Source organism: Pangasianodon hypophthalmus, chromosome 2 (genome assembly GCF_027358585.1).
Source record: "Pangasianodon hypophthalmus isolate fPanHyp1 chromosome 2, fPanHyp1.pri, whole genome shotgun sequence".
NCBI lineage: Eukaryota > Metazoa > Chordata > Actinopteri > Siluriformes > Pangasiidae > Pangasianodon > Pangasianodon hypophthalmus.
The window spans coordinates 32,777,097-32,800,332 of NC_069711.1; the positions used below are offsets into that span (position 1 = coordinate 32,777,097).

Below are 23,236 nucleotides of genomic sequence, written 5' to 3' on the forward strand. Positions count from 1 at the left end.
TCCTCACCAACATCAGCGCCTGATCTCACTAATGCTCTTGTAGCTGAATGAACACAAATCCCACAGCCACGCTCCAACATCTAGTGGAAAGCCTTCCCAGAAGAGTGGAGCTTATTATAACAGCACAGGGGGAATAAATCTGGAATAGGATGTTCAATAAGCAGCACATATGGGTGTGATGGTCAGGTGACATATAGTGTATAGGCCATGTAGTGTAACTAAATGAACCAAAAAGCAAAAAAAAAAAAAAAACAGGGCTGAAAGCATACTCAGAGAAACTGGTGAGAAACTTGGCAATGGAAAAAAATTACACAAACATTTACCAAGTGTGTTCAGAAACAGCACAAATCACTCACGCATAAGGAACATGGACCATCTGCTAAATAAATTACTAGATAACTATAGAAATATGTAGTTTAAGAGATTTTCAGTGTGGCATCCAGTGTCTGAACACGGCATTTCTGTGACTCTACTGCTCTGTCCTTTGGCTCAGTTTAGGAACTTCTATCTAACCGAGGATGTTTGAAGCACTTCCTGCAGTCAGGTTGATTAAGATTCAATCACTTTCTCACTGAAATCAAACCACATCTCACTCAGGTGTTCTCAGACTGAGTGTTTATTCTGCTCTATGATGTTACACGTTCATCAAACACCACTGTGTATCTGGAGAAACAGACGTTTCCCTGTAAATACACTATAATTTCTCGAGCCTTTTCTGTTCTGTTTAACATGACAAGAAACATCCTTGCTGTTATCTAGTGTGAGTGCTTGATAATAAAACAACCTGATGATGGTTACCACACATGCTTAAAGTGGCATAATCAACACATGCCTCAGATACAAGTTAAAAATAGAGACAATGCCAAGCTGCTGTTCTTCCCTTCCCTCCTCACTCGGAGAAACTTAATAAACATGACATATTGGACCTAGCCTAGTAAATCTATTATCTAGAAAGAGAAACAATTCGTAAGGACTCAGACTCAGTCTCTGTACATTTACATACATTTTAACAGATGCTCCAGTCAATAAGCTGCTTTTGGATCATTAATCCAGTTTCCATTTTCTTTGGCCGTTTTAAATGAACCCACCCGGGCAGCGCCTGCTGGACCGATGCTGTGATTTTACAGTAACAGTAACTTTTCCTCTGAATATGACAAGTAAATTACAGGCTTGTCAATCCCAGGGTTATTTTTTGCATCTAATGGTAGAAACATGCGCAGAGAGGCAGGAGGAACAATCGCTGAAACACTCGAGAGCAGTTTTAGCATTAATGAGGAATTTCAGTAGGCTTTAACGGGTGCGTGATGAAGGAACGCTGCTGCATAAATGATTATCACTCATTAGAACTGAATCATCAGGACGAAACACAGAGAGAGAGAGAGAGAGAGTGGAAAAATGCCGGTCATTGCCCTGAGCAAAATGACACTGAATGTTGCCATAGCAACAGATTAGTATGCATTATAGGAGTGAAAATTTGGATTTTGGGATTTTAATCTCAGGGATTTTTTATTTTTTTAGCATAAATTTTCGATCAAACAATTTTGTCATTCAGATGACCAGAGGACTCGTCTAACAGCTCCCTATTGACCTTCACAAAAGAAATGGGAATTTTTTACGTCACATTAAATGTAACATGCTCCAAGTTGTTCGTATATTTCTCAGTGGAGCAAAACACTTTCACAATTCCGGTCACCTGCTGCACTACACGCACACAAACCAAGAACGTGGCCTGGATGTTGGTAAGAACTATTTTTACTAGGCATATTAACTCTCTTATCTTGAACAGATGCTAGAGAATCAGTGTGTAGAATAATGAATAAATGAAAAACATCACAGTACAGTGCACCAAAAGAAACACACAGTCATCACACAACTTTTGTGTAACAAGACGCCATCTATACTCCAATAACGTCTTTACATGAGAGTGAAAACTTTTTACCCTTCCGATGAGGGTGGAAGCGTGATGCTTGGACACCAGAGACATGTTTTCTCTCATTTTTTTCCTCTTGCTGAGCAAAATCTATTTCTATTGAGCAGATCCTACTGCAATTCGAGCAGAAATCCCCCACACAATCTGCCCCTGCCCTATTAACTAATGTAGCTAGCTAGCGCTATTGATGGTTGGGACTGAATTTAGGTGGGAGCGAGGCAGTCTCTGGTTTGAGGCATGTTCCTGTTTGAGCGCTGCAATTATCTGTCAGTTATTCCGATTGATTTACACATTTGCTCAGGGACTTCTGTGCAGGTTCTATTTTTTACTGCATGGGAGCATCATCAGAAGTGCACAACTATGCATATGCAAAGCTTAACAGGAGCAGTGTTTATCAGGACAGGATACATAAAGTCATCATTCCTAGCAGAGATTCAAGAACTTGCCTATATTCCATAGTCTGTCGTCATAATACCCAGATAAATTAGGTTAGCTGACACTTTTAGCCTGGTTAACTGGACTTCCGGGCATTATAACATGGAACTGTAGCTTTATCGTGGCTGATGGGCTAGCTAATAAATTTATGTTTTAAGTATTAGCCTTAGGTATTAGTATTTAGAGTATAAGCCAGTACCCAAGTCTGATCCAAACTTCAGTTGGAAAGTTATGTGACGTAACTGAGGTGTGATGGATGGTGACTGTAAGAGGAAGGGAGGCGGGGACGATTACAAACACTCTCCAAGGATCAGGTGCATTAACCCGTCAATGCAGCCTCAAATACCTACTGGTGTCTCTTATGGCCTTTAAGATCAGTTAGGCCCCATGTTCATGTGCATGATATGTCAGTCAATATCATACACATTCATGACAAAAACACAATTTAATACTTGATGCTACACCGATCTGAGTCGGAATCTGTTCTATAAATAGATCTATAAATCTATTTATAATCAACCAGAGATCTGTTGCACATTTTCCCTCATAACACATAAAAGTTTATACACAAACAAATAATAGAAGAATGTATGAGAAAAAAAGAGAGAGAGAGAGAGAGAGAGAGAGAGAGAGACTTACAAAGAGAAAGTGCATGCAGGACAGAGGAAAAGTGAGAGAGAAATAGAGAGAAAGTGAGAGATAGAGAGCAACAGAGAGGATTTAGAGAGACAGAAAGAAAGCTAGAGGGAGATAGAGACAGAGAAAGATGGAGAGACAGAGAGAGAGAAAGAGACAGTGAGAGAGAAGGAGAGAGACTGAGAAAGTAAGAGAGAGATAGAGACAAACCGAGAAAGAGAGACTGAGAATGAGACAGAGAGCAAGAGAGACAGAGAGACAAAGACAGAGAGCGAGAGAGATAGACAAGACAGACAGAGAGACAGTGAGAGGGAGAGGGAGAGGGAGTGAGACAGACGGACAGACAGAGAGAGACAGAGAAAGAGAGAGAATTCTGGGAATTATGGAACAGTTTAATTAACTCCAAAAAAGAAATCCATATTCCAATTCATGATCCAAACATCTGGACAGAACATTTCTGACACCTCTGTACTCAAGATGAGCCAAACCTCAACCAAATACATTTGACCTCCCAACTACACGACCTGGAATGCACAATAATGGATCAACTGAACCATTCGGACTCTGTATTATTAAATAAATCGACTGAAAAGATCAAATCACTCAAAAATAAAAGTCTTGTGGCTCAGATGGAATATTCAGTGAGATGTTGAAACATAGCAGCCCCAAACTGAGAGATGCCATTCTCAATTTATTCAATTTGGTATTTAAATCAGGACACTCTCCTGAGAACTGGAAAGAAAATTATCACCCCAATTATTAAACAAGGTGACAAGTACAACCCAAACGATTACAGGGGCATACACATTCATGACAAAAACACAATTTAATACTTGATGCTACACCGATCTGAGTCGGAATCTGATCACAATCCAAAAACATTACAAATAATAATAAAAAACCTCCATTGAAATAAAAAAATGGTTTACCAAAGAAGTTGAATCATCCTGCCATGTCGAAGCCATTCATAACTGAACAAATCAGCAGCTATTTATAGTAAAAGAACATGAGAACAGAACAGCGAGGTCTGGCATTTGGGAGAAATGTTCCTGTGATCTAAATGTAATTTCGTTGGAACTGCAAAAGAGTCAAATTCAAAAACCATGGCACACAGCAGTCCGATCACACTTTTCCAGATTGAAGCCAATAATAGGATTAGATGTTTTTCTCTGTTAAACAAGAATTTTTTAAACTCATAAAAAAAAAAAAAAATCTATGATAGTGCTGGCACTCATCTCAGAGCTGCTGTTATAGGAAATCAATCAACATCTGACCAATCAGAATCCAGCAGCACTGTGGTCTCGATCAATCATCTCGACACAATCTTGATTAGTTTTTTTTTTTTTTTAAGTACTATCAGTATTAGATTTGTGCATCCCTACTAAAATGTCCTTTAATCCAATAGTGTTGAAAAGCACAAAAATTACTAATGACCTCACACAGCTTTTTCCCTCCACTCAGGAAACCTCAATTCAGCGAGGATGAGCTAAGATTCCAATAATAAATATCTAACACACTTCTACTCAGGAACACTCAGAAATCCTGTAGTCACTGCTCCTTGACCTGTAGAGGTCATTATGTTGATCGAGAAGCCATCCTGAGTATGGTTAAAGGGACAAAAAATAAAAAAAAAAAGAAAAGAAATGACTGAATGGGGTTTCATCAACCGTAGTGATTCTGCAGCTGAAATCCTCTCATAATTACCCAAATAAATATGACAGGAAAAAAAGAGTGAGGTAGAGCGCTCCACTTTCATCCGAGGAGCCCAAATCAGGTTGCCGTTGAATATTGAGAAATGACAGACGTACGGTATATGTTCACTTTATGAACGATGGGGTGTAATTTTATGAAAGGGCAGAGCACGGGCTGGACCGCCTGAAATAGAAAAGCCGAAGAGCGAGTCCAAAAACAACATCACGGTTACAGATAGGATACATTTAAAGAGAACACCACATGTCTGAATGTGATCAAGTGTGTGTGTGTGTGTGTGTGTTTAAGGAATTCTGAGGGTCAGTGGTTACAGGTGCGTGCCCGCACACGCGCACACGCGCACACGCGCACACGCGCACACACACACACACACACACACACACACACACACACACCAGTAGGAATTTTAGGCTGCACTGACAGGTTAATGTGCTGGGTCCCTGGAGAGTTTTTATAATCAACCAGAGATCTGTTGCACATTTTCCCTCATAACACATAAAAGTTTATACACAAACAAATAATAGAAGAATGTATGAGAAAAAAAGAGAGAGAGAGAGAGAGAGAGAGAGAGAGAGACTTACAAAGAGAAAGTGCATGCAGGACAGAGGAAAAGTGAGAGAGAAATAGAGAGAAAGTGAGAGATAGAGAGCATCAGAGAGGATTTAGGGGGACAGAAAGAAAGCTAGAGGGAGATAGAGACAGAGAAAGATGGAGAGACAGAGAGAGAGAAAGAGACAGCGAGAGAGAAAGAGAGAGACTGAGAAAGTAAGAGAGAGATAGAGACAAACCGAGAAAGAGAGACTGAGAATGAGACAGAGAGCAAGAGAGACAGAGAGACAAAGACAGAGAGCGAGAGAGATAGACAAGACAGACAGAGAGACAGTGAGAGGGAGAGGGAGAGGGAGAGAGAGGGAGTGAGACAGACGGACAGACAGAGAGAGACAGAGAAAGAGAGAGAATTCTGGGAATTATGGAACAGTTTAATTAACTCCAAAAAAGAAATCCATATTCCAATTCATGATCCAAACATCTGGACAGAACATTTCTGACACCTCTGTACTCAAGATGAGCCAAACCTCAACCAAATACATTTGACCTCCCAACTACACGACCTGGAATGCACAATAATGGATCAACTGAACCATTCGGACTCTGTATTATTAAATAAATCGACTGAAAAGATCAAATCACTCAAAAATAAAAGTCTTGTGGCTCAGATGGAATATTCAGTGAGATGTTGAAACATAGCAGCCCCAAACTGAGAGATGCCATTCTCAATTTATTCAATTTGGTATTTAAATCAGGACACTCTCCTGAGAACTGGAAAGAAAATTATCACCCCAATTTTTAAACAAGGTGACAAGTACAACCCAAACGATTACAGGGGCATGACAGTGAGCAGCAACCTCGGGAAATGATTCTGTAGTATTAGAAACGCCAGATTAGTAAACTTCCCCCAAGAACACAAGACTACACAACTGTAACACTGGATTCATGCTCAAACAGGGAACAACTGACCATATTTAACATCTACATCCACTTATCTAAAATACATTCACCAAACAAACAGAGGCAAAATATTTGGCTGCTTCATCCATTTCAAAAAAAAAAAAAGCCTTTGACTCAGTTTGGCATAACAGACTCTTCATAAAACCCATTCAGAGAGGAATAAGAAGAAAAGACATACGACATCATAAACATGTCCAATGAGAACAAGTGCTGATAAAATCATTGACAAGTTTTTACCAGTCTAGAGGAGTTTGTCAAGGCTACAGGCTGAGCCTAACATTATTTAATATTTATTTAACAAACTGGCCACAAACCTTGAGGAACCATCCTGCCCTGGACTGACCCTCGGGGGCAGAGAAATTAAACGTCTGCTGTACACAGACGACCTGCTGCTGCTGCTGTCACCAAACGAGGTGAGACTACACGAAAGCCTCTCACTGTTAGATACTGTTACAGTTCCAACTGGGTCTTACCGATAAACACTGAAAAGTTATCATTATTCAAAAGAAAACCTGTCTTCATGAAAAGAAATATAGATTTACACTAAGTCACACTAACAGCTCCAGCTATTTGGGTCTGACCATCTCTGCATCAGGACAATTCGATTGACAGTGAAGGATCTGACCGAGAAGGCTCGTAGAGCTTACTACAGGATCGGAAAATCGATAATATGGCCCCAAATATCAACTAAATTATGATTCCTAAATTAAATTAAAGTCCACCTGTAATTTTCCATAGTGAATGTTGCAAAAATATCTTGGGAACTCATAGAAACGTTCCAAATCTGGGTTGGAGGGCAAAACTCAGCAGGTTTCCTCTTCTAGCTGAGATTCAAAAGAGAACAACTAAAATCTGGTTCCACCTATCAGACAAACCCCCAGAAATCTACCACCACTGAGCCGTTATACACAGAGCAGGACAGCCAGAGCGCGACCCTTTACGATATTTAGCAGAGAAAAACCAGTTAAACCCAGTTAAACCCATCCCTCCAGTTCAGACAGGCAAAATTAAAACAAACAGAAAAAAACAAGACAGGAAGAAAGCATTCATGACTGACAAACCTAAATCAAAGAAGTAAACAAACTATTCTACTTCCACAAAATTAAAACTGATAAAAATTTAAACATTAAATATTACTAACAAAGAAAGCTCCTGTCAGAGTATTGTCTCAGTGAGCAGAGTCTGGCTGCGCAGTCGGCCGACGCAGGCGAAGTCGACGGCGCAGAGAGGACTGACTGTGCTCACAGTGCACTGAAGGAGTGGTGGAGGATGAGCTGCACTTCCTCACTGAGTGAGACACACACACTCTACACTCATAGGAATTCTACCTGAATTCCTTCAGATGAGTAATCTAGACAAACTCTCCTATCTTTTGGGAGAGAAGACAGACTGTATTCAGCTGGCAGCTCAATGTGTGTCCTCCTGTCACTATATGTGGGAGAGAAGCTGACTTCATTAACACACAGTACAGTTCTACTGAAACATTCATTTACCGTCTCCACTTCGTTCCCATTGTTCTCTTTTTTGCCATTTGTCGTCTTTTCTTTTTTGTGTATGTGCCCATGTATGCTTTTTTTAATGTTGTAAATGTGTGTTTTTTTTAAATATACTAAACGTGTATTAATTAATGCTTTGGCAACATTGTGGTACAACACGATCATGCCAATAAAGCTCGAGTGAATTTCAGTTTGAAAGACAGAATGAAAAACAGACACACAGACAGTCCACAGAATCTTCAAACTTGTACTTTACATTGTACAATGACCTTTAAGGGTCATACGAAATAAATACAAAATTAATGTAACACTCAAAACACCAACATTCATACGATGCTGTTCATCTACATTTAAGCCGTTGCCATGGATACAATATTACTTGGTCTTAGGCTGCTTTCACACTTTGTGTTTTTTTCCCCTAAATATGAAAAAAGTGGCTCAAACGACACACACGCCGTAACCATAACAACACTCTTAGCAGTCCTAGCTAGTCTAGTATCGGCTAACTAACTAGCCTAGCTTGCTGTGTGCAAAACTACACAGGCTCAATGAGATATTCATCATGTTATAAATCTCCTTTCACTAACAAGACACTAAAAAGACTCATTTTTCACCGGCATTTTGTCGTCCATGTTTGTTTTCCTTGCTTGTCCCCACCCAAACTTGCGACCTGATTGGTCAGGAGGTAAAGAAGTGCATAACCACAAAAGTTGAACTTTTTCAACATTGGTGATGCAAAAAAAAAATGCTGGTGGCAGCACTTTTTAAATATGGCCGCATTCTGACCACAGCTGCTTCCTGTAGGATTTCATGCAAAATGTAACGTGCTGGGGGTCGAGGAAAAAAAAAACGGCAAGTGTTTTGTAATATTTTTTAACAAAGCGCCAAATAAGGGTAGCATGATGGTTTTTAAAAAAAAAAAAAAAACTACAGCCATTGGCAAATTTTTATAAATCAGCACAAATTAGACCATTTTTTTTGGGAAAAACAGATTCCACCATCCAATCGGTCGTTCTTCCCATGACCTAATTTATAAAGATATTGATATGACATCATTGTATCGCCCCCAACCTCGATAATAAAAGTTTACACGTGCAGAATGTTCAGCTTGTTAAAAGAGAAAGAGGAAGTGCTCACCGGAGTTCTCCTCGCTCCTCAGGCACCAGCTGACCGTATCCACGGGAATACGGGAGCTCTCGGCATGCTTAGGCTTCCTGACAGAACCTGCACACACACACACACACACAGGAACAAGCAGAGAGCAGATGCAGAGAGAGGAGGAGAGGAGGAGAAATGATAGAAAGGTAGGAGGTAGGGAAGAGAGGAAGCACAGAGAGAGAGAGAGAGAGAGAGAGAGAGAGAGATTGCTGAGTTAAATCTTTCCAGATGGGGTTTTAAGGTGGGTGATCTGAGTCTCTTTGGAGTGAGTGTGTGTGTGTGTGTGTGTGTGTGTGTGTGTGTGTGTACGTCAGAACTTTCCTTCATGTTTGCAAGCAGCTCTGCTGTACTCCCAAACAGATTCAGTCCATGATCATGTGGCTATAATTGATTTATCCACTTTAAATAGTTCCTCATGCTGGTACTGTCCTTCTCCCAATTCTTTGTTTTTCTTTTTTTTTTTTTTATTCAACTTGCACAGCTAGCCAACCCTATTCATCACCGTGTGTGTGTGTGTGTCTGTGTGTGTCTGTGTGTGTGTGATTCTCTCTAAGTAAGTCTCATCATGAAGCTTCAAAGCCAGAATGTCTTTGAAGCACACACATACACCTGTAAAAACAAGATAGCATGAATCAGGAGAGAGGAATGTCAGCTCTGTATCACGACATGGGATAAATCTTTTTTAAAAACGTCACGTGCTGGACACAGGAGATCACAGCAGCAGAAATGCATCAGTGTTTGTCTGACTATCTAATTTGTAAAGACAGTAAGAACTCTACTTTACTCTACTTCAGGCCACAGAGTCCCCTCTCTTTCCCAACCTGTGAGCTGAGGCCCCGCGGTGGTCCGTCGTGGTACTGCCGTTTTTAATTACAATTTCTATTTTACTTTAAGCAGAAGGACTTACCCGGAAATGCTCTGTAGCCTCCATCAAAAACATTTCCTCAAGCTACTTCAATAAGTCAGGGTTTGAAAAGACTACTCACTAAATCATGTTTTGAAATGCTGTTCTGGAAATACAGGGTTGTGTGTGGTGTATTTTGCAAAGTGTGTGTGGTTGACCATCACTTCAAGGCATGATCAAACACATCAGGAAGAGTGGTGTGAAATTCCAGATACTACTGTCTCAAGAAGCAATACCACTTCAGAAATGAAACCAAACAAACAAAAAAAGCTTTCAGTCATGATTTTAACCCTTTAAAGGTCTCCTGACATTTTCACCGTCATGCTTCCACACTTACACACAGTGCACACAGTGAATAATATGCTTTAAGAGGAATAATAAGCTGAGGGTTTGGGGTTATTAGACACGCCACAACATTGCTCAAAAGAAAAATTCTCGCAGATGGAGAGAAAAAAGTGATTTTTACCACAATAAAATTGCTCTTTTCTTACAGCACAAATGATAAAACCTGTTGGTTAAACAGATTTAAATGCATAAATTAAGTTTAAGAATAACCATCTGACTTTATAAGCTTACTGTATACAAGTGTTACAAAAATGACTAAAAGACAGTCTGCAGTCTGGTCCATGTCACACGGTGAATACAATAAAGTATATAAGTAATAAGTAATATAAGAATTATTAAGAGTATAATTACTATAAGTAATATAATTTTTATATTACATTTGTTTTTTTTTTAATCTGAAGTACACCTGACATTATTTCCTGCTCTTTTATTATTATTGAATGACCTGTCTGTCGATACAGAAATGAAAAATTCTCTCCGTTTTGTTTTCCACTGGCTCACAAGACAGAGGTTTCCAAATTCAGACGTGAAGGTTCACCTAGATAGATAAAGTTGATGCAGTGAAAAAGTAAGCTCAGAAGTGTGTTCTCCTTCCTCTTTTTCTGCAGGGAGACTTCAGTTTGCGTTTAACTGGAAAGGTAGAGAAGCTTAGTTTTCACGTGTCGCCATAGCAACAAATCAAAACCTACAAATGCTTGGCTAAACCGTACATGTCTGTACATCTGCTGTATGAAAAGGAAGCAAATATATATACGTTAAAGATATATATATATATATATATATATATATATATATATATATATATATATATATATATATGTGATAAGACACACAAAGCCACAGCATCCCCACTCTGAATTTCTAAACCATGACCAACAGATGGCGCTGTACTCCTACAGTAAAGTGCAGACGCTTTCCCACAGGCCCTAATGTTAAATTCTTTGCCATGTACAACCATGTAAAGAGCGATGAGTCATGCATTCAGCGGAGGAGATGGAATCGCAGTGTAGCGGCGTGTACCTGGAGACTTGGTGCTGGGTCTGAGAGGCAGCATGTAGGGCTGGCGGGGAGGAAGCATCGGAGAGGACGGGAGAGACAGGGACACTCCTCTGGACAAACCCAGCCTCAGGACGTCCTCGGTGGGGTACGGCTGCACCGGCAGGGGGCCGCTGCCTACGTCACCCGCAACCATGAGACCTCCCTCCAGAGCCTTATGGTGGAACCTGGGGCTAAAGGCCTCACCACCTTGGAAGAAATAAACGATAGGGAGGGGAAGCAAACAATTAGCATGACTACATCACTGGTGTTTGTCTTTGCCCTATCACGCTTCAATAACAGTAGAGAGAAAGACAGAGGGAGGGGGTAACCGCACAAAAAGCCTGATTTTGTGCCAGTTTAACAAATTAATGCCCCTGTCAAGATGTGACACTAAAGATTTGTTCCCTACTAAGCAAAGAAATGTGAATCCTCACTCGTGTGGACACGTCATATCACACTGTGATTGACACAGGCAACCGGGAACAGTGGTGTGAAAAAAAAAAATAATAATAACACTTTCAGTGCTTTATTTATTTTTTTATCTATTTAACACAAGTCATGAGTCAGAAACAAAGCAGTACTTATGTGTGTGTACTTGTCTGTATTGATTTTAAAAGGCATGACACTGTAGCAAGGCGCTAATTCAAGGTAAGGTAAGATTGCATCATGGTCGGTCATGTGGAAGAGTCTGAGTGAGCAGGAAAGAAGTCACTTTTGTTACTGTGCGTGTGAACATAAAATTATTACGCAACTTAATAGTCATGGAAATCAGTTGCCACAGGCTTTAATGACCCTAAGGCATTGTGGGATTTTAACTGTGATAAAGAATGTCAGAAGCACAACGTTCACACAAAAACTCACACCCTTCACTCATCATAATCATCATAACTCCAGTGTCCATCTGTCCTTTTTAGTGTTTTAGTTTCCGTGTGTGTGTGTGTGAACGGTCCAGCTGGATACCGCTCGGTTTCAGGCACTTCATCTTCAGCCTCATAAAAAATCTCATTACGCCATCATTACCAGTGGCACTTTTCTCTCCAGCCAGTTAAACCCACAGTGAAAACAGACGGATGCACTGCCAGGGCAGACGCAGCTTGGCTTCATGGTTTTTTTCCCCTCAGGGGAAATCTGAGAACAACTTTTTATGATTCCAAGAGCCAAAAAAGCAGCTCTTTCTGTGGTCCAGGGTCTAATGCTTTGAAACTGATTCTAAATACCTACTGCTTTTCATTAAACTGTGGAAAAAAAGAAAAAAAAAACAGCATGTGTGGGCCAGGAGTGTAGCCCACCTCTAAAAGCTCAGCCCTTCCAAACTTCACAAACACACCTACACACCTACACACACACACACACACACACACACACACAGAAAAGAAATAGCACAGTGTGAGCACGAGTGTGTGTGAGAGACTTGTTAAAACACTTATCCCTTCTTACACTTCTAGAAGCTCATAAGTGTCAACGATTGTGTGAGATTAGAAAACTGACTTCGGCGTTGGAAACTGACGTTAAAACACACACCAAATGGCTGTCAGTTTCAACTCCTACAGACAGAGACTCTTCAGAGCTCTCTCAGTGAAGCGTGTAGCGTTTAGAAGGAGGAGGACGTACTCACCATCACTTCAGAATGTACTGAGACTACGGTTTGGTGTAGGATGAACAAATTACGATTTATTATTTTATTTATTAAATATTAGAAGAGATGTGTGTAAACGTTTTCAGCCAAAACCAAACAAAAACTTCCTGCCAGATTCACAAAAAGATTCATAACGTATCAAACGTGTTCAAGGCACGTACATTTAGTGTAGTGGCTAATGTACATTTAGCCACGCCCACAAATCTCCATAAAAGGCAAAGCTCACGGAGAGGTGAAAATGCACTAGATCTTCCAATAATGCAGCTCAGCCACTGCAGAGCGTCAGCTACCATAAACACACACTATCTCCTCCTCCTTTTATAGTGTGCCATTACTTTTGCCCTAACTGAACGGCCAGTATGAAATTATTTGTCGTAATTTACAGATTTGGAAGCACTTTTTTTCAAGTCATCAATATGAAGCGACTGAGTTTTCATTAAATAGGTGTGTATTTGAAATAAATAACTGATTTTAACTTAACAGAGTAAATAAAATCGCATTATTGATTATACGAATTTACGCAAGTACCGAGTTAACTTACGCAAATTTGCACAAACTCAGGCGCGAACGTAGGATACGAACGTTTTAACAAACAAAATCGCACGTGTTGTGTAAATGCTCCTGAGACCGATTTACGAATAAATGTATTCGCAATACACGCTGTTAGATATTAGTATTGTGTAAATATCGTAAAGTACTGTGATATTCCTGCTATATTGCTCACCCCTAGCAGAAATGATTACATTAGTACATTGGCAATGTGTCAGTGGTTTATGTTTCTTATGCCTGTGTTCATAATGCTGCAGTCAGTTCTACATTTCTACTCCACTCCACTCCCCCTGCTGCCTCATTCAGCCAAGATTAAATATTTATCCAGCTATAAATCATTCATACGTGGTGGAAATCAGGGTTTGGAGCCTCGCTGCAGCTAAATACGTGCTGAAAAAAAAATGAGAGAAAACATTCACAGTGACTCATTTTACCCCGGATTACTAGGGTGACTTCGCGTCGTCGCTCTGAACAAATATCAGATTCTGCTGGTGCCAACGTTTTGTCCCATCGTGTTGCAGAGAAGCGGTGCTGAAATTCACAAACTTCTCCCTCAGACTCACGCAGCACAGAAAGTCTGGGGGGTGTCAGGAATTTCCGAGACATGCACTACGCACGGTTTCTGATCCATTTATTTTTTTTAAACATGAAAGCCTTCAAACAACTTTAAAATAAAAAGCTCCAGTTTAGCTGTGGGCAACCGAGCGAGACGCTAATGCTGGGCTTTTATCTTAGCTAATAAAGGAGCAGATACGTGGGGTGATCCCCTCTTACGATGGCGTTTATGTAGTAAAAAGAAACTCAAACATAAACTAGACATATTGATTAGAACAAAATCTAAACATCTCACAATATTCGGAAATACAAAGGTTGTAAAGTTAAACTCAAGCATTAACATTAACATACCTAAGCAAGGAATAACACACTTGGCGGCATGCTGTTATAGGAAAATAATCAACAACGGTGTGGTGTGATGCAGCGGAGTTACTGTTCCCACCCCGAAGTTGATCATTTTCCTATAACAGCATGTCTTGAAGTGGTTTATTCCTCTTACACCACAGCAATTTGGTTATTACAATTTTTATTGATTAAAGAAAGTATGACACAATGTCACTTTTTATCCATTTACAGTTACGCTTAATGTCCGTGAAACAAGTTATTTTCTGTTCTCACTTACGTTACAGCAGCTATAAAAAGTCCTTTCTTCTTCAGCCTCTCTTTTCTCTCTCTTGATGTTAATAAGACAAAAAAACACAGTTTGTCACGTTACTGAGAAACCGCAAAGCGTAAACATCTCTGTCCTGGTGATGTCGGAAATGTTCCTCACTGTCACAAAGCGCTTACACTGGAGACTCCTTCCGTAAATGTTAAATAAACGTCACCTTACAGAAAACTTCACTGCATCAACGATCACACGTTTTTTTAATCTGATTATGAGCTGTTACTATAGAAACGACAACATTTTAGACCGAATGCATTACTACAAACCTGCACTACTCTCAGAGCTGCTGTTATAGAAAATGAATCAACACCTTGTGACCAATCAGAATCCAGAATTCAGTCGAGAAGCTCTGGAGCACTCAACTAATCTTGGATGTAGAACTTTTCATCTTTTGGACATCTAATAGGGTTGAATACTGACGTGAAAGTGTAAAATAACGATCCGAGTGTTTTTGTGTGCCCTTGTTTAATACCAGATGATGGGGGGGGGGGGGGGGGGGACACACACACTTCCTGTCGACTGCACAGGAAGCAGGAAGTCATCAAAGATAACATAGAAGGGTTGAAATGAAGCGTACCATGTTTGTCCCCACCACACACACACCACACTCCTCTCTCTCTCTCTCTGTTCTTAGTTTCCTTCCTTTTCCTTTAATTACAGCCACAGTGATTTATTGATGCGAACCAGAAGGCAGCTTAGATGCTGTCGTGACGTTCTAGCGAGTTCTCTGTGGCTCTGTGTAACCTGTGTGATGGTTCACAATAATCCACTTGATTTTTAAAAAAAAAAGGTTTTATATAAGTGTCAATTTCCCCAGAATGCAACATACGAAGACATTTTAACGCTCGTGGTGTGACGCTACGCAGGAACATACCAACACGTACCGGGGGGAAAGTAGGACAATTAAATGGAGATGTAAATACACAGCAGACGAAAACATCTGGGACCTGCGCAACAAAAGAAAGCGTTTAACATCTTGGAGTTATTACGCCGATAAAATCCACCATCCGCTGACATCCGGACCCACACAACTCATTTAAACATCCGTCTACACTCGTTTTCATCAAGCCATAAATTTTCACAAGGCTCCTCAATTAGTCCATAATTGACTCATTAACTTGTTTTTTTAATGCTACAGTGATTTACACTACAGACATGTACGTTTTTTTTGTCTAATTTATTTAATATAAGCAAGAAAATACCAACGGAGGTGAGTCATCTGTGAGCTTGTCGAATAAAAAGAGAACAATGAACAATGGAGAACACGAGAACCTCATTTCAAGGATTAAAAAACAAAGGATGGCATGTATTAAGGTTGCCAGATTGCAGACTGACAATCAGGCTTTAAAATCTTTGGGTTGTGCTGTTACAGGAAAATAATCAACGCTTTGTTGGTGTGATAATGCGGAGTTACTGTTACCGCCCTGACGTTGATTATTTTCCGACAACAGTACATCCTGAACAGTTTTATTCCTCTTAAACCAGCACAACTCTAATAAACCAAGACCACTCTAATAAATTTCACTTTTGAAAGAACGACACGTCATACTTTTTATCCATTTATAGTGACATTTAATGCTGTGGAACGTCTGTAAACTCCACCGTCAGAAAACCTAATGTTACAGTTTTACCTCTGACACTGGAGACTCCTTCCATAAATGTTTTAAAAGAGACTTATAGAGACTCCTTCCATAAATGTTTTAAAAGAAACTTCACCATATCAACGATTACACACTTTTTTTTTTCTACGTGGAGCGTCTGCTGTAGACGTCCCTGTGAACGCGCTGTTACTATAGAAACGATAACGTATTAGAACGAGCAGAATAAACATTCCTGGTGTGTGTGGAGACAAAAAGAGAGTGAGGCTGCTGAGTCAGCGGGACGTGGGCACCATCACAGCTGAGACAACACTGCTAATGGATTTAAAAAAAAAAAAAAAAACCCTAAACCTCCTTACTCACAACATGACTAGAGTCAGAGAGTCAGAACGCAGAGGAGTCAGCCTGCTCCGACAGGCCCATCTTTCTCTCTCTCTCTCTCTCATTCATACACACACACACACACACACACACACACACACACACACACACACACACACACACACACTCCTTACCTTACCCCAGGGCTATACCGTATATCAGTCTGCACCTCTCCAACATCAAACTAAATCCCCAGGACTAAATTTACCAAGTCTCTGCTCCACAGCAGAAAGAATTACTAAAATCCAATACTCAATTTCCACAAAATCGTTGAATGAAAGCGAAAAAAAACAAACAAACAAGTATTTTAAAATGTCGATTCCAATGCGCCAGAGAAAAGGCTGAAAATGGCTGTAATTCCTAAACGATTTATGCAATATTTTTGTTAAACCCCTTGAATTAAAGCTGAAAGTCTGCACTTCAATTGCTTCATTTCAAATCCATTGTGGTGGTATACAGAGGCAAAATTACAAAAAAAGTGTCACTGTCCAAATACTTATGGACCTGACTGTATATGACTTAAAACTAAAAAGTAAAATATTTTTTACATTTAAAAAAAATCTAATAATAAAAAAAAATTACATTGTACAAACTGAAAGACTGTTTCCTCTTCAAATCAGCAGCTTCCAGTTTGTAGTAAAACTTATAAAAAATAAAAAAATAAAACAAAAAACGTCACAATATCTCAGAAAAGCGTATTGTAATCAAATTTATCATGATCAATATTATATGATCAGATCAGCCAGCCCTAGCACTGTGAGCTCTTTTGTGCAAAACATCACGTGCAAAGATGTTGCGGCTGTGTGTGTGTGTGTGTGTGTGTGTGTGTGTGTGTGTGAGAGAGAGAGAGAGAATGTGGGAGCAGATGAATGAGAGAGAAAGTGAACAGCGAGTGACTCACTGAGTGAAAAGTCTATAAAACTGAGTGCAGTTCTTGCAGCTCTGAGTGTGGTTACGTAATCCATCGTGTGTTTAAGGGAATCTAGGAGCTAATAACCCCGCGGCGTTGCGGTGTCTGCCGCTGAGGTGCCAAGTTTCCACTCGTTCCTCTCAGTTTGGCTCTGGGCTGCAGAAACGCCATCACGAGGAACACAGGAGGCTTTGTGAGTGTAGTAAACGCCACAGGAGATGCAGTTGGCAGTAAATCAGTAAGCACGACGTCAAAAATCACACAAACTCACTGCTCATTGCTTAATGCTTTATCCAGAGGGTTATGGTGAGATAATATCGGTCCACAGCTAATAATAATAATAATAATAATAATAATATAAACTAGTGATATATTTATACTGTGGAGACATTCAGAGCGGATAAAGCAGTTTGAATGACTGCATTACAGATTTTCTTCTTCAACGTTCTCTTTAAAAAATGCTACAGATGAATATATAAGGAAGAAAATGTCTAGTCACCTAGTCACTCTCTCACCTACACCAAGAACATATACCAAAATACCAACACGTTGGACGTGTTACACGTGTTAAATAAAGTGTCTTGAAGCTCAAATAAAGCTCAAACAAAGTCTTCGTTAGGATTCCTCCACGTCTAACCACACCACACGTCAAACGAACGTGTCTCTTAATCTGGAAGCAGGATCGACAAATCAGGATCGTGCGTTTTCCCTATTTCGGTTTGAAAGCTACTAGGCAGCTAGTTACACTCTGAGCACAGGGATGGAGAGAAATGTTTTTTTTTTTTTAAGATAAACTGACATTTCCTGTTTATTACTACTAGCATGTCACGTTATTCACTTCCACTGCCATAAAAGTGTTTTATTTCCTGCAACTATTAACCTTATTAAAATTGTTAAGATCGGGTGACGTGATGGAAGATCATCTCTGACATAATGACATGATTAACTCCGAATCACATCAGCGGGTGTCACACTTTAATGGTACAGATCACATGGTGGTGATATTTAGCATGTTTGCCTGGAAATTAATTTCTGGCCACGTCACTCAAGAACAACTTTCCATCAAATCAGTACCTTTAGAGATCTAACTTGGTACAAGTCTTCCTCTGCCAGTGAATTTTTGTCTTGTTTGGCACAAATCGTGTTATATTCATGGCTAATGGTCATAATCTATATTTATTTAACTGTCAGTCACCATGGTTTCATTGGTAGCACCACAATAGTGTAATATGGCCACAGAAACAACATAAACAAAGCTAGTCATGTGACAAGATGTCTTCCTGCGAAAAATGAGATGTTTTGCCCATTTTGACCACAAATGTATTCCTGCTGAACATAGAAAGTTAGAAAGGAAATCAGTGTTTATAAAAACGCATCGCATCATGACTTTTGTTGCCTATTTGACATGCTCAACGGGTTTCGTGTACCCAAATAGAATGACGAAAACACAGACGCTGTTCTATTTTGGGTAAATCGAATACATCACACCTGTAGTGGCTCGATGACACGCAGTGAGAATCGATGACTGGTTCAGGATACGCAACTAGGAACCAAACATCATGGATCATGATTCATAGCAGGGAAGAAAAAACAAGCACCTCACTGTCTCTTGCTGGTAGACAGCAAATCGCTTCGTATCTCATTTACCTCTCTCGTCCCGCCCACTTTGAGTCGCCAGAAATCGTCGGATGTCACAGAAAATGAACGAATTTGTCGAGTTGCGTTGCATCAACACAACGAAACCTTTCCAAACAGCAAGACACATGCTTAAAATAAAGAAAGAAAATCCCTATTTGGCATGATTGATCTCTGCCTCTAAACTTCTCATATGATGCAGTTTTGAAAGGAAATCGATTGGTAAGTTGTATTTCTGAGATCCTGCTACAGTTCTCCTGAAGATTGTGGCTCTCTTGTGCTTCTGTCACAGCACGCAGCCTCCACTGTGGTTTTTATCACTTCACATGCAACTTTAAACTTTTAACGACATACAATTTCCCTTTTATTACATTTATTGCTTTTTGGAAATCTTGGCAATCTTAAATGTACACTTTTTTACTTCCAACACCCTGATGTATAAGAAATAAAATAACAATTAAGGCAAATTTATTTATTATTGTTAATCTATTATTTTTACTCAGTACTGCATACAGAAACCTGTTAAACATGTGGGTTAGGTGCGGTTTGTTTGGCGGCTCTCAGTCTTCGACGTGACACATTTAAAGTAGTCGAGTGAGTGATGTTAAGCACAGAGAGGCTGAAGGAGGTTAATTGGAGCGTCTCCATTATAGAGGAGAGTCTTTGGGGAGAGGAATCAGGGACAGACTGCACCATTACACGCTCAGCTGTGGAAGATACGACGTCATGTGAACAGAGTGAGATAACAAGCACAAAGCGTGGAGTTCTGTGATCCTTGTGTTCATATCGGAAGTGTGTTTGCACGGTCTAGATATCTAGGGAAAAAAAAAAAAAAAAAACATACAGCACAATCGACTTACTAGCGCTAGCACATTAGCACTTCTTCAGCCAATCAGATTCTAATCGCTCAGAGGTGTTTCCAAGAGCAACATGCAGCAGAGATTTACTGCGGATCTGAACGATGGACATATTTACTCGCATTACACCGGCTGGCCCGAGGCTGTTCAAGAAGTAAAAAACTCGAGATCTGAGGCATGATTCGGTGCGAAATCCACACACACACACACACACACACACACACACACACACACACTGTACAGGACTCATAAGCTTCTCCACAGATCATTCAATCATTACAGCATGGCACAACAACAAACCCGTTATCATACATTTTATCATTTTTACATTGTCAGCACCTACGCTGAATTTAGTTACTCTTCTTCCGCAGCTACCAGGTGTACCAATCAGGGACATGTGGGTGGAGCTAAAAATAGTGCAGATCACTGATTGGTCAAATGCGATCATTACAGAATCATTATTAATGTCGCTGGCGTTTCTATCTCACAGAACGGCACTCTGATCTTTAGAGACGACGCTGTACGACTTTTTCTTTTTACAATACTGAAACCTCGAGTGTCAGCCGATATCGATACTCAGCCGATATTATTTTCTTTACACTTTAAAATGTTTTTTTTTTTCACTAACTGAAGCTCTTCATAGTTAAATTCTTCCACATGAAAATTACTTACATTGTAAATATAAGAAATATAATAAAGCATATATATATATATATATATATAAATATATAAAATTGATCAAGTCTCTTTACATGGAAACATTTACAATCGCAAAAAATATATTACTTTCCCAAATCCAATTCCAAGCTTTGCCATTTGTTACCTGAAAGTATTGGCACCCTCGGCTTTGTTCGCCAGGATCACAGCGACGTGCTGTGTAATGTTTCTCCATGAGCAATTTAATGTGATAAATTAAAATAACATAATGCAAAATAAGCTACATTTTAGTGGAATTTCACTCTTCACTGTCCAAAGAGAATCTTCTACTTTTCATGTTGTTGTATGATGGAGAAGGGACACAAAGGCTCGACTAGGACAGAGACGTTTTGACCTTTTTGTAGCCAGGGTCCCCTTTAACTGTAATTAAATCCCACTGATCCCCTCAGTAAGAATTTATTCTGTGAATTCTGTGAATATTTCAATACTTTAAATAATATTTTTTGCTGCCAGAGAGCTTTCTCGTCCTGAAATTTCCACTGACTGAACACAGGTCTGAGTTGACTTCGGTGTTTGGACCCTTAAATAGAATAATGGAATAATAATGGATAATGTGGGTTGTGGTTTCCACCACTGTAATAAATAAATAAATAAATAAATAAATAAATAAATTCACCATTTTGAGAACGACTGGATTAGGGTACGGATAATCTCAGTCAGATTCCTTACTCACCTGAAAGTGTGTGTGTGTGTGTGTGTCTGTAGATTTGTAGACTACAGAGCTGTAAAACTAACTCTTGCTTCACTACAAAACAGCAGGAAAGTCCAGTCCATTACATCACACACATTTTGAGCGTCACTCTTTGTCATCTGTGGATAGAAAAACAAGGTCTCCGTTCTTACCTGCATCCTTCTTCCTCCCTCTTCCTCCTCGCTCCTGGACATTCCTCTGTCCTGCCTTACGCATGATGAAATCCTGTCTTTCCTCTCTTTTTTTATGTCCTCACTCTACTCCTGTGGGAAAAAAAAAAAAACAAAAAAAAACAAAGCCACTTAATCAGGACGGATGCAACGAGGAAATCGATAAATTTTGTTTTAATTTGATAAACCCGTGGTTTGTTTAGCCGCTGATGGCAATTTCCTGGTGTCCTTCCACATTTCCTGGACACTTTGTTTTTTCTGGCCTTCAGGAAGAAGGTTTGTCCATAAACAGCACTAGGGTTTGTGTGACATGCCAGTAAAAATGGAAAGACTCCTCTCTTACACAGCAAAACAACAGTAAAGACGTTTGTCTGTGTTTGTAAAGCAGACAATAATTTTCAACTGCCAGAAATAGTACCATTTCCTGAAATAATCCGAAATGCATTTTTATTAGATCTCTCTCTACTTTGTAAAAGAAAAGAAGACAAGCTAAAAACCTAACAGTGACTTGACTGAGAAGCGAAAATTGAGTGCACAAGTTTGAGGGAAAGAAAAAAAATTCCTTCATTATCATGTGACAGAAATGGAAAAGTGTTTAAAATGAATAGAAAAATTAAGAAAACAAAATGATACCAGTTAAAAAAATTGTATCACTATCTCTACACCTGATATAAATCCATAAAAAAAATACATTACATCAACAACGGGGTGGTGTGATGAAGCGGAGTAACTGTTACCACCACGACGTTGATTATTTTCCTATAACAGCACATCCAGGAATGTTTTATTCCTCTTATACTACAGCAATTTGACAATGTTTACAATTTTTTAGTTTATTAAGGAACAACACTTATTCAGAAAGTCATACTATTTATTAGGGCTGCACAATATATCGAAATTATCGAAATATCGCAAATGTAAATATCATGATGTGCATAGGGCAAGAGCTTGCGATAACTGTTTAACAAGTTACTGAATATCGTATTTTTCTTCAATATCGTGTAGCCCTGCTATTTATCTGTTTATAGCTACACTTATTGTTGTTGAACGTCCGCTAAACAAGTTCACTACTGCTATTACTCACATCATAACAGCTATAAACAGTCGTTTCCTCTCTTTTTCTCTCTCTTTCTCTCTCTCGAAGTTGAAATGACCACAAAAAAAAAAAAACGCAGCTTGTCATGTTACTGAGAAACTGCAAAGCGTAAACAACTGTCCTGAAGACTTCACACAGCATCATAGCAACATTTACACATTAAAGAACCCTTCTTAAAAAAAAAAAAATACTGTTAAAGTTAATTAATGCAGATCATCAGTCATGTACAAGTCAATGTTGCAAGTTGTTACTACAGAAACATAATAATTTAAACCTGTGAATTATTAAAACCCGTGTTAAATTAATCAACACCTTCTGACCAATCAGAATGGAGAATTCAAGCGCTCTGCCCCTCACTTCTATCGTAACCCCTGAACAGATTTTCGCAAAAACTCCATTTCACTTCCAAATGAAAAGTGCCAACAATATCTAGTGCATTCTTCAATATGAACAATCAGAGGAAATGCCACAGTGTGTACCATGTCGTCAGTGGGCCTGAAATTGCTGGATAAGCCCCGCCCATCTGTCCTGTTCCTGATTGAATCTCACAAGCTGATGATTCTTGTCTAAAGAGCTGATCCATGAACAGATGGCCATCTTTTAGCCTACAGAC

The 23,236-nt window shown here is 39.5% G+C and overlaps 1 protein-coding gene across 4 annotated transcripts in view; it reads right to left on the minus strand.

Moving 5' to 3' along the window:
• tanc1a (tetratricopeptide repeat, ankyrin repeat and coiled-coil containing 1a) overlaps positions 1-23,236 on the minus strand; it is a 70,065-nt gene that overhangs the window by 39,432 nt on the left and 7,397 nt on the right. For all 4 annotated transcript variants that reach the window (XM_034314562.2, XM_053228897.1, XM_053228901.1 and 1 more), the window contains 3 exons: positions 21,510-21,620; positions 11,144-11,368; positions 8,854-8,940 (listed from right to left, as the gene is read on the minus strand). In XM_034314562.2, the coding sequence (XP_034170453.2) occupies positions 8,854-8,940; positions 11,144-11,368; positions 21,510-21,573 (376 nt within the window). In that variant the 5' untranslated portion in view covers positions 21,574-21,620. The remainder of the gene's footprint in view (positions 1-8,853; positions 8,941-11,143; positions 11,369-21,509; positions 21,621-23,236) is intronic.